Source organism: Rhinatrema bivittatum, chromosome 12 (assembly GCF_901001135.1).
Source record: "Rhinatrema bivittatum chromosome 12, aRhiBiv1.1, whole genome shotgun sequence".
Taxonomy (NCBI): domain Eukaryota; kingdom Metazoa; phylum Chordata; class Amphibia; order Gymnophiona; family Rhinatrematidae; genus Rhinatrema; species Rhinatrema bivittatum.
This window is the reverse complement of record NC_042626.1, coordinates 20,224,874-20,241,759: the sequence shown is the minus strand read 5'-3', so window position 1 is coordinate 20,241,759 and position 16,886 is coordinate 20,224,874. Positions and strand designations below refer to the sequence as shown.

The following is a 16,886-nucleotide window of genomic DNA, read 5'->3' as shown; positions in this document are numbered from 1 at the left end:
CACAACCCTCCCTTCTGCCTCCTTCCTCGGCTTTGTTTATGTAGTTGCCAGGGCGACCGCTAAGAGAGGCAGGTGCTATTTGGACGTCACATACGTTTGGACCAATAACCGCAGTCCGTTTATGACTGCTAAGGGGGGGGTAGGCCTGCCGCGCGGCTGCTGCCTTCACGGGTGCGCCTGGGCGCGCGCGCGCGGCAGCTCCAGCGTTACATCGTGGCCTGATTGTGACGTCAGACCAGGGCTGGTTTAGGCGGGCTTTCTGCCGCTTCCTTCGCTCAGTCCCTCGGAGAGAAGTGGGTATCACGTGAGTTCTGTCATATGACATGTTCTGTGAGGTACATGCATGTTCTCTGGCAGTGTCAGACACACAGGAGGAGCCAGTTCTGCTTCTGCCTGAAAAGCGTGTGGTCACGTGTTCCTTACAGTGTGGGTGTGTATATATAGGGTCGATTGGTCATCTTGTGTGTCACAGATGGTGCCTGTGTGTGTCTGTGTGTCAGAGCCGGCTATAATTATTCCACTTGTGTAGGGGTGGCAGCAGAGTCCTCTCTTTGGCTAAACTGTCCCTTTTTAATTTTCAGACACTTGTTCTCCCTCGTTTCTCCTGTTATGTCTCATGTAGTGATTTGCATGTTTTGTAAGATGACAATTGGAGATAAGATTCATGTAACATAAGTACCATTTATTCCAGAAGTAATAAACAAAGCCAGTGGCTAAGGGGAAATGGATTTCACTAACTCCAAGAGAAGGAATTCTTCACTTTTAGGGTTAGAATTAAGAAGGCTATTTCCCTATTCCGTGCAGATGGGAAAAGTAGTTCAGGCCCTTAAAGCTGTGAGAGTATGGAACATTTTGGCAATGGCATTTTCAGTCCTCCTTTTCTCTAGAATAAGTTCCATCAGATACCTAGGATGGACCACTATTACCTATCATCATATCTAAATTCAAAAGCCATTTTCTTTCTGTATAGCATTCCATTAGTACTGTTCATCCTGACCACTTCCAGCATGAATTGTCACAATGTGTAGCTGTTTGTGTTTTTATTTTGTTATTTTTATTTTTTTGTTTTTGTTTTGAGTGACACTGCCAAATAAAAAATAAACTACAAAAGGACAGATTGTAGAGAGAACTTTTTGCAGTGGATACGATGATGTTGTTAGACTGTAAGCAGGGACATACACAAATGATTGTATCTGCAGGGGTGCCTCAGTGATCTGCTCTCCTGCTCTTTCTAATATTTATATGCGGCCTTTAGGAGGCATTTTCACCTCATTAGGCTTAATCTATAAAATATATGCAGATGATATACAATTGTATGTACCTAGTGATTAGATTGGTGCTTTTCCATTTGAAACTTTTTATAACTCATTCATCTTGTCAAAGATTGGATGGGAAGACATGATCTGATTCTTAACTGTGTGACAAGACCTTGTTCTTTAAATTGGGAATAAGAACACCCAGTGGTCTCAGTGAACCCTGTTCCAGGTGGAACTTCCATTGTGTTGTCATGAAGTTAGGAATTTTGATGTTGTAATGGATTCTCACCTTGTACGTAGGTCACAGGTGAAAAAAGTCGCAAGAACTGCCTTCTACAAATTGCATCTGATCAAACCGCTTTGTATGTTATTTTCAACCTAAGATTTTAGATCAGTAGTGTGAGCAGTTGTATTTAGTAATCTGGACTTCTGTAATTCTTTATATTTGGTATTGTAGTTAGTCCAAAACATAGCTATGCAAATTGTTCTAGGTTTGCGTTGAGGTACGATCTCCCAGAGAGTCATTTTTAAAGTTCTTACTATCGTACATAAAGCAGTGCATTTTGAATCCTTCTATTTAAAAGACAGGACAAATTGGTATTTCCCGCCTTGTACTATGCATTCCTCCTCTCAGTGATTGCTTTTGGTACCATCTGTTAGCAACTTAAAGCTTTGTCATATGCAGGAGACTAGACTGACATTTTTTTCTATAGCAGCCTTGAATTTATGGAATGAACCAGACTATCTAAAGTTATGAAAGAAACTTAAAGCTTTGTCTTTTGCACAGGTTGACTCAAATTAGCTAGGTACAGATTGCATTGATGATTTAGTGATGGTCTGTGTTTTTTTTACCGTTCATTTAGTGTTTCGGTTTTTATTCTTGTATATTTTATGATTTCATGTTTGTTTTAATTATCTATGTAATTTTGCAATCTGCATTGAACATTATGGAAACAACAGAATATAAACTGGATGAAATAAAATAAATATTTGGGGTCAGGGTGAACATTTTTTCAGTGTTGCAGAAGCAGGTGCACAATGTTTTTCATTTTCCCCTGGCCTACTTGTAGAAAGCTGTTAGCAATTAAAAGATTGGACTTGAAAGACCACTACTAACTGGCCTTCTTTCAATATTTATAGTTATGGCAGTCAGTGATTTGTCAGAGGACGGGAAGTGACTTTTTGGGACAATAATTGGTGAGATGTTTGGGTACAGTTGGTAAGCTGTTAGTCCCAGAAACATCGCTGATTCTCCTATGTGTTATGGGGCAGTTGGTGAAGCAGTTATTAGGGTTATCATTTGATGTCTTGAGGGGAGCAGTTAACTGAATAATTAAGAATATGGAATGCTGTTAAACACAGTGAGAATGCTAAAAGTACGTTGGGATTTGTTCAAAGTTCCTGTTATTTACTGAAATGACTTCCTATGGATTGTGCAACACTAGGGGGCTTTGCTGGTAGGTGTAGTGTTAGGTCCATAAATCTCTGGACAGTTGGGGATGATTCAGTCTGCAGCTGGGATAAAGGTTGCTTGGCCCTTTAATAGCTGTCGGTATTGGAATGTGCTGCATGCAGTGGCTCCCTAGTGAGCTCAGAGCAAGCAGCTATATTTAACCTGACAGTAACCTGAGCAGCGCGTTGCTCACAGAGAGTCCTGGTCCCTTGCTCATCTTGCCATTTTACCCTGTGTTCCTGGGGGGGTCTGAGTAAGGGAAAGGAAAGGGACGGAAGTGGACTCTGAATGTGGGGGATGCACACCTTTTTCTCTGTCTCTCTGCTTACCGCTGGAAGCAGGTTAGTCTCAGAAGGTTTTAATCCTTCCTTTCTGTTTTGTTTTGTTTTTGTTTTTTTATTCCAGAAAACATTTTGTGCTATTCCCATGCCCAACAGGCCCCTGCTCTTGTCCATGATATGTTACCGTGGAATCCCTCTTTCCTGTTGTCAGACGTGTGCAGAATTGGTGAGGAGGTGTGGGTCTGTTGAGAGACTTTATATTCTACGTATGAGAGTGACATGGGGGAAAATACGAAAGCAAGTGAGCCAGGACTGGTAATGTGCTAGGAAAGAGGAGCGTAGCAAATTTACTAACTCCTGGAGCCAAAGAAAGAAACCCCTCATAGCACCCTTTAACTCTAAAACACATCCTCATAGTATTTCTCACTTTGGAGACATCCCTGACAGAAGTTCTTAGCTCTGAGACACATCCCTTAACACATTGCACACTGACAATTCACTGGGGAGAGAAGATTCAGTGGATCATTCCATCTCTCTGAGGAGGAGAAACTAGGTGATTTCCCCCCTTCAATCCCTTTAAGTGAAGTGCCCTACACACTCTCTAAAACTCATGATTCATGTTTTACAGTGTCTGGGTCAGGATGGAACAACCTTAATTCAGAGGCAGAGCCCCAGGTGAAGTGAGATGAGCTGTGAGGTCACCACAGGTGAACAAATCATCTATAAGCCTGTTCTCTCTCTGTACTTATTAGCTATGAAGTCATTGTTTTCTTGCAAGGCTTCCCAGACCTGCCCCGGCGACCAGGTTCATTCAGATTTATCTCATGCCTGTGGGGTCATCAGGACAAGTCTGGAAAACCCTAGTCTGTTGATTTTTCACTTTCCTGCAATTTGAACCAGTAACCGTTAGATGTTACCCAGCAATGACTTTAACCCTTCACCAGGCCTAGTGCGGCAAATGTTGCCTATCCAAATCCTAGGAAGGTGCAGATATAAAGTCATTGCTGAGAATTATTCTGTCCTTGGGTTACAGAGCTGCCGTGGAATGGGGCTATGAGCAGAGACTGCTCCCTTTGCTGTTAGATACATAATTCTGTCCCTGGGTTACAGAGCCAGTTGGGCTGTGATTGATGCTCTAAGGGTCATTATTCTATCCATGGGTCACAGAACTTGGGTGAGATGGGGCTTTGAGTAGAGACTGCCCACTGTGCTATGAGGCCTTAGTCTGTCTTGGTTAAAGAGCTGCGGGTGAGCTGGGATTGTGAGTGGAGAGTGCACCCTGTGCTGTAAGAAGTATTTTATTTTTAATGTATATTGGAGTATCCATTGCCTAATATGTTTATGTGGAAGGTTAAGATGCGTTGCCCCATTGCTGGTAATCCAGATATGTCCTAAGGAATCCAAACTTGGAACAGCAAATCCTCACTTTGCATCCCTCAGGAGGCATAGCTCACTCAGGACGATGCTTTACCATGCACTGGCTGCAGCTCACGGTTTAACCCGCAATTGGACGCGCTTTTTGAACACGCGTCCGTATCCCCGATTAGCGCATCTAAAACATGCGTCCAATTGTGTGCGTAGGTAATAGCACTCATCGCATGCAAATGCATGTTGATGAGGCTATTATCGATTTCCCCCTCCATGCAAAAAATAAAATGTTCGCATGAGGCGCACATTTTTACTGTCAAAAATTAACGCCAGCTCTGCTTTTCTGTACTTCCTCTGACTTAATATATTGGCAATATTAAGTCAGAGGAACCAAAAAATGAGACGTGTGCCGGCGGTCAGATTAGGAAAACGTACGCTCTAAAACAGCATCCATTTTCCTAACCGGCTGACAACCACCTCTCCTGGGCGCCTACTGCTGAGGAGGTACTAGGGGCGCGCAATTTCCCCCTGCGCCTCCTTTTTACTGTGGCAGCCCATTTGCATTTAGCAATGGATGCCCCGGAGAGGTGGATCGGTGCGCGTTAAGGGAGCGGGCACTCAACCATGATATTGCATCGGCCCGACGATGACTCTTAGAAACATATCTTGTTCTTTCTTTGTGTTACAGAGCTGCATGTGCCAGGGATGGTTAGCTCATGACACTGATGTCCTGATGATGTTGTAGTTTCTCTTGCTTCAGGACTGAATTTGATCAGGCCCCCAGGCTTCCTGCGATTCTGTGACAATTGCAGAAGGCTGTGTCTCCCGCTGCAGAATTTGCTATTCCCCCACAGAATCTCAGGAAACCAGTGGCCCTTTCTCCAAGAATCACTGGCCATGCTGAGGCCCTCTTCCCTCCCCCTTCAGGCCCCTAGCCATCAACCACTCCCCGCTAGCCATCTTCCTTTCCCACCAAGTCGCTGCACACTCTCCTCCTCCGCTTCCTTGCCAACCACTGCCCACACACCTGCACCCTCCCACCCCTTTCCTTGTGACCACAGTTTCCTGCCTGGCCCACTTGCACTCTTCTGCTGCATCAGCCCCTTCCCCTGCAGACAGCCATACCCTGCTAGACCTAAGTACTTTTGTCCTTCTCCCTAGACACTATAATCGCTCCTGGCTGAGTATCTCTCTCGTGGCTGTTGCACAGTCCTGACAGTGCCCTGTTCCTGTGAGCACCATGTGCCCTGTTCCTGTGAGCACCCTGTTACTGTGAGCACCATGATGCATCAGGCAGCAGTGCATGTAGCGGGGAGAAGGACACTGTGCAGGGTGGCCCCCTTTTTGGAGGGGAGGGGAGTAGGTCAGAGGATACAGCTCTGGGACATTGACCATGTGAGGAGAGGGGGGAGAGAAACAACATGAAAGGAGGAGGTGTTATCTGGAGGGTCGGGGCTGGGCACGGGAGGCAGCTTGTGGATTGAGAGAGGGGATGAATTTGGAGACAGGTGGAACAGGTATGTGACACTGGCGAGTGGGGAGAGGAGGAGGAGGATGGAGAAGTAGATGTGGGGAGGAAATGAGAACTGGAGGGGCGAGTTTTGGAAGGAGGAGACTTAGAGGATTGAGTGAAAGGGATGGTGCAGTAGTGAGGGGGAGGGGTGGGAGGATGGGATGAAAGGTGATGGGGATGAGATGGTGGAATGGTGAGGGGAAGAAGGAGTGGGTAGGGTAGAAATCAGTGGCGAAATAATGGAGGGGAAGTAGGGGAGGGATGAGGGGAAGAAGACTGGAGGGGGATGATTGAGTGGCAGAAGGGGATGGAGTGAATGAGGAGTGCTCAGTGAAAGGGGAAAAAGGCAAGACTGGTAGTGATTGGAGAAGGGAAGAGAGACTTCTGAGAGGGAGAAACAATGACAGAATGGGTAAAAGGAGAGAGAAAAAGGGAGCGGAAAGGAAGTAGCAGAAAGGTTTAAAAAAATTTACACTTTCGAATAATAGAAGGACCAGGGGGCATTCCATGAAGTTAGCAAGTAGCACATTTAAGACTAATCGGAGAAAATTCTTTTTCACTCAACGCACAATAAAGCTCTAGAATTTGTTGCCAGAGGATGTGGTTAGTGCAGTTAGTGTAGCTGGATGCAAAAAAGGTTTGGATAAGTTCTTGGAGGAGAAGTCCATTAACGGCTATTAATCAAGTTTACTTAGGGAATGGCCTCTGCTATTAATTGCATCAGTAGCATGGGATCTTCTTAGTGTTTGGGTAATTGCCAGGTTCTTGTGACCTGGTTTGGCCTCTGTTGGAAACAGGATGCTGGGCTTGATGGACCCTTGGTCTGACCCAGCATGGCAATTTCTTATGTTCTTAAAAAAATCAGACAGTGTATCCACAGAAAGGGATGAAGAGCTGCACCCTGAGTCGCGACTTGTGTTCTCCCCCCCCCCCCTCCCCACAGAAAGGAAGGGAGGATGATGGCTCCCAGGAAAAGGAGGTTTGCAGCTCGGGGGTCAAGGGCTGCACTTCCATGCCACAGGACACAAGATTAGGAGCAAACGACTTAGCTTTCGGGAAGAAAAGAAAGACCTGGTTATTTTCACTCAGTAGGTTAAGAGTATTAAGGATTTTGCCAGCTGTGAGGAAAGCTGTTTTCAATTAGATTGTCTGTAATTTTTAATGCCTTTTATGATACAGTAGTTGGTTTTATTGCTTTGTTTTTAAAACATTTTTGTGCACCCCTTTGGCCAGACTTGTCCGATTTAGCGGGTTGAAAAGTATTAACAAATAAATAAATAAAACCAAGCTAAATTGGTGAAAAAAAAAATAAATCCGAGGTAGAACTGGCTGGGTGAGGGTTTTATTTTAAAGGGAGGGTTTCCATATACAGGTTCCTGCCCATGGGCTGCAGAATTTCCCTTTCTAACCCCATCCCCAGTGGGTGGCAGGGTTCGTGTATTACCGCTTGCTTTCCTCACACCCCCCCCCCCCCCCCCCCCCATTCTTCCTCACTGCCTTCTTTTCTTCATTCCCCTTCCCAGGCCTCCTGCCCTTCTCCTCTCCTCCCCTTCCTTACCTTCCTTCTGGGCTCCTCTTCTTCCTTCCTTACCTTTCCCTTCCTTAGTCATTCAGGAGGCTCAGATGTCACAGGTCTAAGTTTCAGAGCTGCTCGGACGACACAAACACAGCTTCTTGCCTCCTTACCACAGGACAATTGCTGGGTCGGTTTTGGTGCCGACCTTTCGCAATATCTGAAATCTCAAAGGGGAGAACAGTAAGAGTGCATAGGCCGACGTGGTTAGAGTATCTAAAAACAAAAAAAAAAAACCCGGCACCATCAGGGGTTATTCTTGCCATTCTGCCTACACAAGGACCGCTGTCCCCCTGGCTCTCTGTGACATGTTCACGCTCTCTCTCTCTCTCTCTCTCCCTGGCTCCTTGTAATATAATGTGTCTGCTGTTTCTGGCTCTCCTGGCATGCCTGTGCTTGTTTCACTCTGAAAAGAAGCCCGAGATGTGTGGACACAGTTGTTTACACTGCACACACCATAAAAGAGTTTATAATCAGGGTCGTTTCTGTGACAACAACAAGAAGACTCTGAGCCTTGCAGAGTTAGTGCAGCTTCCCATAAAACTGCAGGAAAGGAGAGGGAGAGAGAAGACCAGGCTGTGGGTCCCGAATCACCCCAGGGCCTGTGGAGACCCAGCTTCCAGGAAGCCTCTAGCAGCACCGTCGGGGCAGCTGCATCCTCCTGTCCGTGACGAGGGAATTCGCTTTTCCTCTCCCTGGGGAGAACAGCAGATGGCATTCAGCTGGAGCGGACCAATTCCAGCAGCAAACGTTCCCCTTGGAAAAAAAAAAAACCCTGTTCGGTGAAGCAGCCACCTTTTGCCTTTTACTGCTCGCGTCCGGCAAAATAGTAGCAGAGTTGTCACTCACTGACACTGGAGATCAGTGATACTACTCTTTGTGCTCTTTCCATGTTCCTGAGGGGATCTGCTGGAGCTCCCTGATCCGCACTAATGTAGGTTGCACTCTGATGAACTCTTACCAGGGCTAAAGGTCCCTGGGAGTGAGGAGGAGGAGGAGGCGGGGAGATGGGAGGGAGGGAGTGGTTCAGTGGTCCCTGGGAGTGAGGAGTGGAGGAGGAAGCTGGGGATTAAAGGTCCCTGGGAATGGGGAGGGGGGTAAACGGTTTCTATGAATGAGAAGTGGAAGGGAAGGTTTTGGGGGTAAAAGTTTCCTGGAAGAGGAGGGCTGGGGAGAAAGGTCACCGGAAATGAGTCCAGATTGGATAAATCTCTTTTGATATATTGGAAGGTTTTCTGCTGGCGTGTTGAGATTTGCTGAACTTGTGTTCCTGTGGCGTGATGTTGTGCCTGTGGCGAGGGGGTTGCTGTCCTCCTCCATTGGATATTATCCCCAGATGGGTCCGTTTTTGCATGTGGCAGCAGTGAACCTCACTTGTAAGTCAGGCTTGGTTGGATTACGGTCTTGGTTTCAAATTTTGCCGCTGGTGCCCTTCTCAGTTACCTGCCTTGTACCAAAGAGAAGCCTCCTCCTAGAGTTTGGATGCAACCTGTATAAGCAGCCTATCGAGCTGCCCTGGGAAATTTATTTTTAAACGGGGGAACTTTTTCTGTGACTTTCTGCCACGTTTTCCTGATCTCCGATTTGCGTCTTTTGATAACGTGAGCATCTTCTCTCTCTCTCCAAACACCCCATAGAGCAGTCGCTTGGTACTGACGCTTCTGTGAGCAATGGCGTCCTTGTGTTTTTCTCCTTTACCAGGATGTCCGGCTTCCTTTCATCAGGCTTTTCATTGGTTGGAATAGGAACGTCCCAGATGATCACAAATACCCCATTCTTTCAGGGCTGTGGGCCCAGTGGTGTTATAGTGTTTACGCAGTTTCCAGGGCATGAGCTCTGCCGCCTTATTGTGCCTTTCTGTACCCCAGGCCTTCCGACATCAGCGCTTGACATCCAGCAACAGGACGTGTTTTACAGAGACTGCATTTGTCTGTTTTGCCAATCTTCTCTATGCTGGCTGTGAGCCATCTTGTCTGTAGTCCACTGTCCTGTGCTGCCATTAACAATCTGTCATCTGTAGGTTTAAATCCACCTCTCCTTAACTATCCCTGTGTCAGCTTTTGATCCATGTAGGGTTGCAGAAGGAGCTCTTTTTATTTGTGCATTTCCCAGTTGTTTTTTCCTTTGCTGATCTGATTCTTTCCAGGATTTTTTTTTTTTTTTTTTGTCTTGCAAGTATTGTTGTTTCTTTCCCTTCGTGTGCTGGTAGATTCTCACTCATTCCTTCTACTTGTCGAAAATATTGTCCAAGCTTAAGGATGGAGACTCATTTTGGCTGTTCACTGTCGTACTTCAGCACTGTCAGTGTGGAGGTCTGTATGATAGTGTCGTTCTGTTTCTGGTTATCTCAGTCTCTCTTCATGGCCCTGGCAGAGGAGTAATCGCTGTGTGTGAGATAGATTGTGGTCTTTTTCAGCTGTCCGTGTCTTAAATTTTGTGTGTGTGGTTCCCTGTGACACAAAGCCTTCCTTAGTGTGATTGAATGAGTAGAGACTCTCGTTCCCCTCTTGGAGTTCCCTTTCTTCTTGAGGACATGGAGTATAGAATACTGTAACTTTCCTGAACACGCAACCCGTGGGCTCATGACATCCAGTGATTCTGACCTGCTTTTCATGCATTTAAACAAATAGTTATACCATCAGCTTGTGTTCCTTACTAGAAGCTGAGGTTGGATGATGCAAGTTTTTATTATTATTTTCAAAATTAAAATAGTATCTTCCACCAATGAAAAGTCATACTGTATATAGGCAGACTGAGAACTCTCTTCTCCTCTCCAGCATCAAATGTTGCCAGTAATTAGAGAGCCAAGGAATGTGAGGACAGGAAGTGAAATTATGCAATTTGTCAAATTACAAATATAATTTCCCAGCCCTAAACTTTGACATAATTATCCATCTACTCCTCCCTCTGGCATTGTTATCAAGAGAGTTGCACGTAAAACATTGCAACGGTATTGAGGTTAAACTACAGGAATAGCAGGGTGTGCTTTAGGACCAGGGCTGATGCGATCTTTAGGCAGGACTAGACAGTTTCCTAAGGCGGCGCGGCGACAGTGGGTAGAGTGTTGTTGGGGTACACAAGGGCGCCATTTTCAGTCGCTCGCTGAGAGAGAGAGCTGTAAGAGGGTGACCATAACTCTAATTATCTAGCACTGTCAGAGGGGCACACTCAACGCAGGGTGGATTTGGTGGGGGCAGTGTTACATCAGTCTGCCTAGGGCGCTACAGACCCTTGCACCGGCCCTGTTTAGGACAAGAGTGAGGTTCATTGGCAGAGCTGTTTAGGGGTGTCTCAGTACCGGAATAGCTGGGGTGGGTACTGCATGGCAAGAACGAGGTACATTGACAGAGCTGTATGCATGTGGTGGGGGGGGGGGGGTCTCTCATTACTTAATGGAAGGTGATACTAGAGGAGATGCTGACACTCCAGAACAGCAGCAGGAACTGTTTTAATGTATTTTATAAATATTAAGGCATATATAACATTTTAATATAAATTTAGAGGTCATATTCAGTAAGCCATTGTGACAAGTGAGGCTATTTTTGAAAATAGGAGCATTAAGAAAAGGTAGCTTATGCCTTGGTACTATCACAAGTTGATTATTGCAACGCACTTTATTTGGGGTTACCAGATAAAATGATGAGAAGATTGCGGGTTATTCAGAACACAACAGCCTGGTTAATACTGGGTTGTAGTCATCGTACGTTTGCGTCTCTTGCTTTTAAAATTGCATTGGCTGACTATTGCTGAATGCTGTAAATTTAAGTGTTTAGTTTTGGCATTTAAGGTAATGCGAGGGGTATGTCCTCCACATCTTAGGGGGCGTCTTCAATGGCATAATAGTAGACGTGAAACTAGGGCTTATCTTCGGTCTCAGCTCCAGTTGCCATTGGTAAAGACCTTCAAGCATATACGTTTGCAAAATCGTGCTTTCTTGTCAGCCATTCCCAAGTTGTGGAATGCATTGCCTTGGGTGTTGAGAGTAGGGAAAGATCTGTTGCGATTTAGGAAGGGTGTAAAAATGTGGTTAATGAAAGGTGGCTATTAAAATCTGGTTTTGGTGTGGGTGATGTGGTAACAGCAGTTTATAGTAAGTTATTGCAAGAGTGTTTTAGTTATGTTTTTTGTTTGTTTTATGATGCTTTTATGTTTTTATGTTAGATTTTATGTAATAGGTTTGTAATATATGTTGTATTATGTATTAAGTTTTGTACATTGCTCTGAGCAATTTTTTTTTAATCTGGAAAAGGCAAAACATAAGTAATTTTAAATAAATAAATTAAGACAGTTAGTGGACAACTTAGCCAGATAACTTGCCCCAGATATTCAATGAAGTAAATGTCCCATTGAATATACTCTGCTAAAGTTATTTGGTCAAATTTAACAGGTTAACCACAAGCCTAACTAACTATGTTTGAATATAACCAGTTAGGTTTTTTAGTTATCTGGCCTAGTGTGGCTGGATAACTAGTCACTTGATCAGATATCTTCAAAAGATATCCAGCTAAGCAACGCTGTAAAAATGGAAACAAACAAAAAAAATAAGGAATAACTAAGGCCTGTGGACGAGTCTTTCCCTTCCCCAGCAAATTGTAAAAGATGGCACTGTGCAGGCCCCACCCCCCAAGACATCTCCTAAATTTGTGTAGGAGTTGATGTCCAAGGGTCGGGTCCAACCCCCACTACTCCTCCTCCCCCGTTCAGAATTTTATTTAGCATTCCGGCCCCCCCCCCCCCCCCCCTTTGGAGCAGGTCTAAAGTTATCTGGCTATCTGGCCGAATGCCGGAGAGAACTGAAAATCAGCTAAGTCAGCCGGGTAACTGAACTCTCCGCAATGCCCCCCTCCCCCTTTTTTTTTATCCGGCTTTTGAATATTGACCTCGATATTATTCTAAACATCTTCACCATTTTTGCATCTTTCTCAATACGATAAAAGTTAATGCTAGAAATTTAGGAATGGCTATAAAGAATTGGATTTGTAAATTTGTTGTAGCATAACTGTTTGCCCGGTCAAGGGAGGAGGGTTGGAGGAGGCATCAAAGTTTGGTTTAAGGGTTACGGGTTACAGAAGATGGAAGAAAATAGACCGAAGGTAAACGTCGGCAAATCTGGAGTTTATTTGAGAGATAAGGTGACTCCCTGTGCAGATTTCCGCATTACAGTGAATGGGACACAGATCCCACTGTGAGCTTCTGTTCGAAATTTGGGAATAAGATTAGGATCAGGAGTTATCTCCGGATATAACAATTTCAGCTGTTATTCAAGCATCATTTGTGTGTGTGGGGGGGGTTATGGTTGGTTCAGTAAATGCCCCCTTACGTATCTCCAGCTAATTGTACTTTAGTTGTACAGGCATTGGTAATATCATGCTTGGATTGTTGTAATTTGGTGTTTATAGGCCTTCTTCGTATTTGCCATAAGGAGATTTCAGTTGGTACAAAATATTGCAGCCAGGATATTGGATGGTCTGAGAGCAAGGGATAATGTTCTCTCCCCCTCCCCACCTTGAAAATATTACTCTGGCTGCCCATTGAGGCGTGGTACAAATTTGAGATTTTAACTCTAGTGTTTAAGATAACTAGGCCCTTTCTCATGGATTATCTTAGAGAGAGGACCTCTGTATACGTACCGTCAAGGAGTTTGAGGTTAATTCTCTCCATTAAGTAGGTGGCTCACCTACAATTTACGAGGGGGCAGGCTTTCTCCATTGTGGCACTGATATCATCCTGCTTCACAAATCTACTTCCCTTTTTTGAAGGGGTTAATAAACATAGTGGATAGAGGTGAACTGGTAGATGTTGTGTATTTGGATTTTCAGAAGGCATTTGACAAAGTCCCTCATGAGAGGCTTCTAAGAAAAGTAAAAAGTCATGGGATAGGAGGTGATGTCCTTTCGTGGATTGCAAACTGGTTAAAAGACAGGAAACAGAGAGTAGGATTAAATGGTCAATTTTCTCAGTGGAAAAGGGTAAACAGTGGAGTGCCTCAGGCATCTGTACTTGGACCGGTGCTTTTCAATATATTTATAAATGATCTGGAAAGGAATACAACGAGCGAGGTAATTAGATTTGCAGATGATACAAAATTATTCAGGGTAGTTAAATCACAAGCGGATTGTGATAAATTTCAGGAGGAACTTGCGAGACTAAAAGATTGGGCATCCAAATGGCAGATGAAATTTAATGTGGATAAGAGCAAGGTGATGCATATAGGGAAAAATAACCCTTGCTGTAGTTACACGATGTTAAGTTCCACATTAGGAGCTACAACCCAGGAAAAATATCTAGGCATCACAGTGGATAATACATTGAAATCGTCAGCTCATTGTGCTGTGGCAGTCAAAAGAGCAAACAGAATGTTAGGAATTATTAGGAAGGGAATGGTTAATAAAACAGAAGATGTCTTAAAGCTCCATGGTGAGACCACACCTTGAGTGCTGTATATAATTCTGGTCACCACTTCTCAAAAAAGATATAATTGCACTGGAGAAGGTACAGAGAAGGGCAACCAAAATGATAAAGTTGATGGAACAGCTCCACTATAAGGAAAGACTAAAGAGGTTAGGACTGTTCAGCTTGGAGGCTGAGGGGGATATGATAGAGTTCCATAAAATCATGAGAGGTCTAGAATGGGTAAATGTGAATCAGTTATTTACTCTTTTGGATAATAGAAGGAATAGGGGGCACTCCATGAAGTTAGCAAGTAGCTCATTTAAAACAAATCAGAGAAAATTCTTTTTCACTCAATGCACAATTAGGCTCTGGAATTTGTTGCCAGAGGATGTGGTGAGGGCAGTTAGTGTAGCTAGGTTCAAAAAAGTTTTGGATAAGTTCTTGGAGGAGTAGTCCATTAACTGCTATTAATCAAGTTGACTTAGGGAATAGCCACTGCTATTACTGGCATTAGTAAATGGGATCTACTTAATGTTTTGGGCACCTGCCAGGTAATTGTAACCTCGATTGGCCATTGTTGGAAGCAGGATGCTGAGCTTAATGGACCCTTGGTCTGACCCAGTATGGCAACTTCTTATGTTCTTATCATTTGTTTTTGGTGATCCTAATAATATGGATTGTTTGTTTCTGGGAAGCTGTGCAGACTCAGCTGTTTCAGTGGGTTTACTGTTGGCCTCCTGTGAGGAGGATACTATAGGAAGGGCTGGCTGGGGATGAGTGGGAGGAGGGCTGAAGGGAATAACTTATGATTGTATTAGGAGGTGGATAGACTGAATTTTAGGTTTTGAGGCTATATCTTTTAATATTGTGCTTTATGATTTTAATTTGTAAGTCACCATGGGTCTGTGAAACGGCGATAACAAAAGTTTAATATTTTTTTTAATATGAATGTGACACGCACCTAGGGTTGTAAAGAGTGTGGGGAATAAATGTTTTAAACAAAATAAATAACTATGTAGAGTATAAATTATAACACTATCACTTTAAAAACTTGAGGATTAGCACATTTGCAGAGCTGCCAATAGACCATCTTCCTGAGACACTTTCGGTCAGCCCTGATTTATTGAACCTACATCCCAGTATATTGAGTTATTTACAGTAGGGATGTTGCATTCATCACATTCGTTTTGGCGGGTATGCGCGTACCTCGCCAACTTTCTAGTACACGCGGGAAACGGAGAGCATGCGCGTATTTTTAATAATGGGATACACGCATACTATCTGTTTTCCCGCGTGTACTAGAAAGTTGGCAAGGAACGCGTATACGAATGCACATCCTAAATTTACAGTCTGATTTCTGCTTTTTTGAAATCAGCACCACAGGTACCTTAGTACATCAGAAGGGGGTCGCTTAGACCAGCCTCGAGTCTCCCTCTGGAAACTGGGTCACTTGGCAGGTTTGCTTTTTGTGGCTTTTTGCCTGTGTGCGCTCTTGCACTGTTTATAATGTGAACAAAAAGTAGCATACAATTCCGTGGGATGCCGAGGGAGCAGGCATTCCACTACCTAACAGCAGCTGGGCAGCGTGCAAAGGTGCTGAAGCGTTATCAGCCTAGTAAAATTTGGTTCCTGCTGTGCAGTGCTGGGGTTCAAAATGGTTTCACTTTCAGGTGACCCTGTCCATTCCTCTACCCCCCAGCACTGGTGAAACCCCGGGCTTGTACCTTTAATTCTTGCATGCAGGTGACTTTTTTTTTGTGCTTCCCAACGTTAATGGTGCCTTCTGACCCCCTTTTTTCTCACAGCTGATGCTTCTCATGGCTCGCCCTGACTCCCAGATTGCAGCATGTCTCAGATCTCTTCTACGTTGAAGCGCTGTACGGACCCACCCTACACCAAGAGCAGTTATGGCGGTTACTCTCCATACACCTCCAACCTCAGCTCCTCCTATATTGAGCGGGAAAAACTCAGCTACAAGTCTGGCATCTCCAGCAGCTACTTAGGGAACACCTCCAAGCTCATCCACTACTACACATCCTCCTCGGAGGACCGAGGGCGAACACTCCCTCGAGTGGACATTGGCAAAAGGAGTGAAAGCTTAGGTCGGACAAAGGTCCCAACCAGTGGTCTGACTGGGGGGTCATATCCCTACACCTATGGAGGGCCTTCCAGCTATCATGCAAACTACCTACAGGTCAGTCCCTCCCCGATAATATCACTGAGCCGGCGGAAATCTTCCAGCCAGGCAGACCTCGCTGATGGCATGGCCAGTCTCCACACCTCAGACACCTCCTACTACACTGCAGCCTCCAGGAGCCCGCTTCTCAGCCGTAGCCGAGTGGATCTGGACAACTTGCAGGGATCTTACCGGAGCACCATCAAGACCGACCCCGGTGAGATGTACGGCAAGAAAAGCAGCACCAGCTACAGCCTTCCGCGCAGCTCCATACAGGACGCCTCCAGCCCCGCCTTAAAATCCAGCACCCGCTTCAGCTACTCCTGGGACAGGACAGACAAGCCGACGGGATCCCCTACTAAAGAGAGCGCGGTGAGTGCTTCAGCTTCCTGAGACGGGACGGGAGTGGGGGGGGGGCGGCACGTGTCCCGGCAGTCTCGCAGGCCGATGCAGAGAGGCTGCGTACAAGTTTGAACGCACCTTCGGGCCTTCTCTTGGGCGTGCATCTCCTGCGCGCAAAAAAAACGTACCCCCCAACGCAGCAAGGAATTTTGCGTGCAGAAAATGGCGCGTTCTTGAACGGGAGTCCTGCTTTAGTGCCTTCGTCTGGAAATCCCATGCCAATGAGGGCATTAAGCATTACTCCCCAAGGCAGAGAAGACTGCATCTGGCAACTTTCTAGTACTCCAGTAACCCCGGAGTAGTAGAAAGTTAACTCCAGGGTTAGGGCTGGCGTTAGGTTTCCAGCGCTATGGAAAATATAGTAAAAACGTTTAAAAATGTAAAAAAAAAAAAAGTCTGTAACTCTCTGGGGAAGTGCCTGCAGCTGCCGCCACTAAGCCGGATAGATACCGATCTGTCTGCCTACCTGGC

At 45.1% G+C, this 16,886-nt stretch overlaps 1 protein-coding gene across 5 annotated transcripts in view; it reads left to right on the top strand.

Annotated features, from left to right (window-relative positions):
* The first annotated feature begins 154 nt into the window (after positions 1-154).
* The window catches only part of USP2 (ubiquitin specific peptidase 2), a 40,412-nt gene continuing 23,680 nt past the window's right edge, over positions 155-16,886 (top strand). The window contains exons 1-3 of one of the 5 annotated variants that reach the window (XM_029572870.1): positions 2,899-3,050; positions 3,619-3,697; positions 15,643-16,385. In XM_029572870.1, the coding sequence (XP_029428730.1) occupies positions 15,684-16,385 (702 nt within the window). In that variant the 5' untranslated portion in view covers positions 2,899-3,050; positions 3,619-3,697; positions 15,643-15,683. Of the gene's footprint in view, positions 305-2,898; positions 3,051-3,618; positions 3,698-7,992; positions 8,379-15,642; positions 16,386-16,886 lie in introns of those variants that run through there. The other 4 variants (XM_029572872.1, XM_029572874.1, XM_029572871.1 and 1 more) reach the window with 4 other exon arrangements.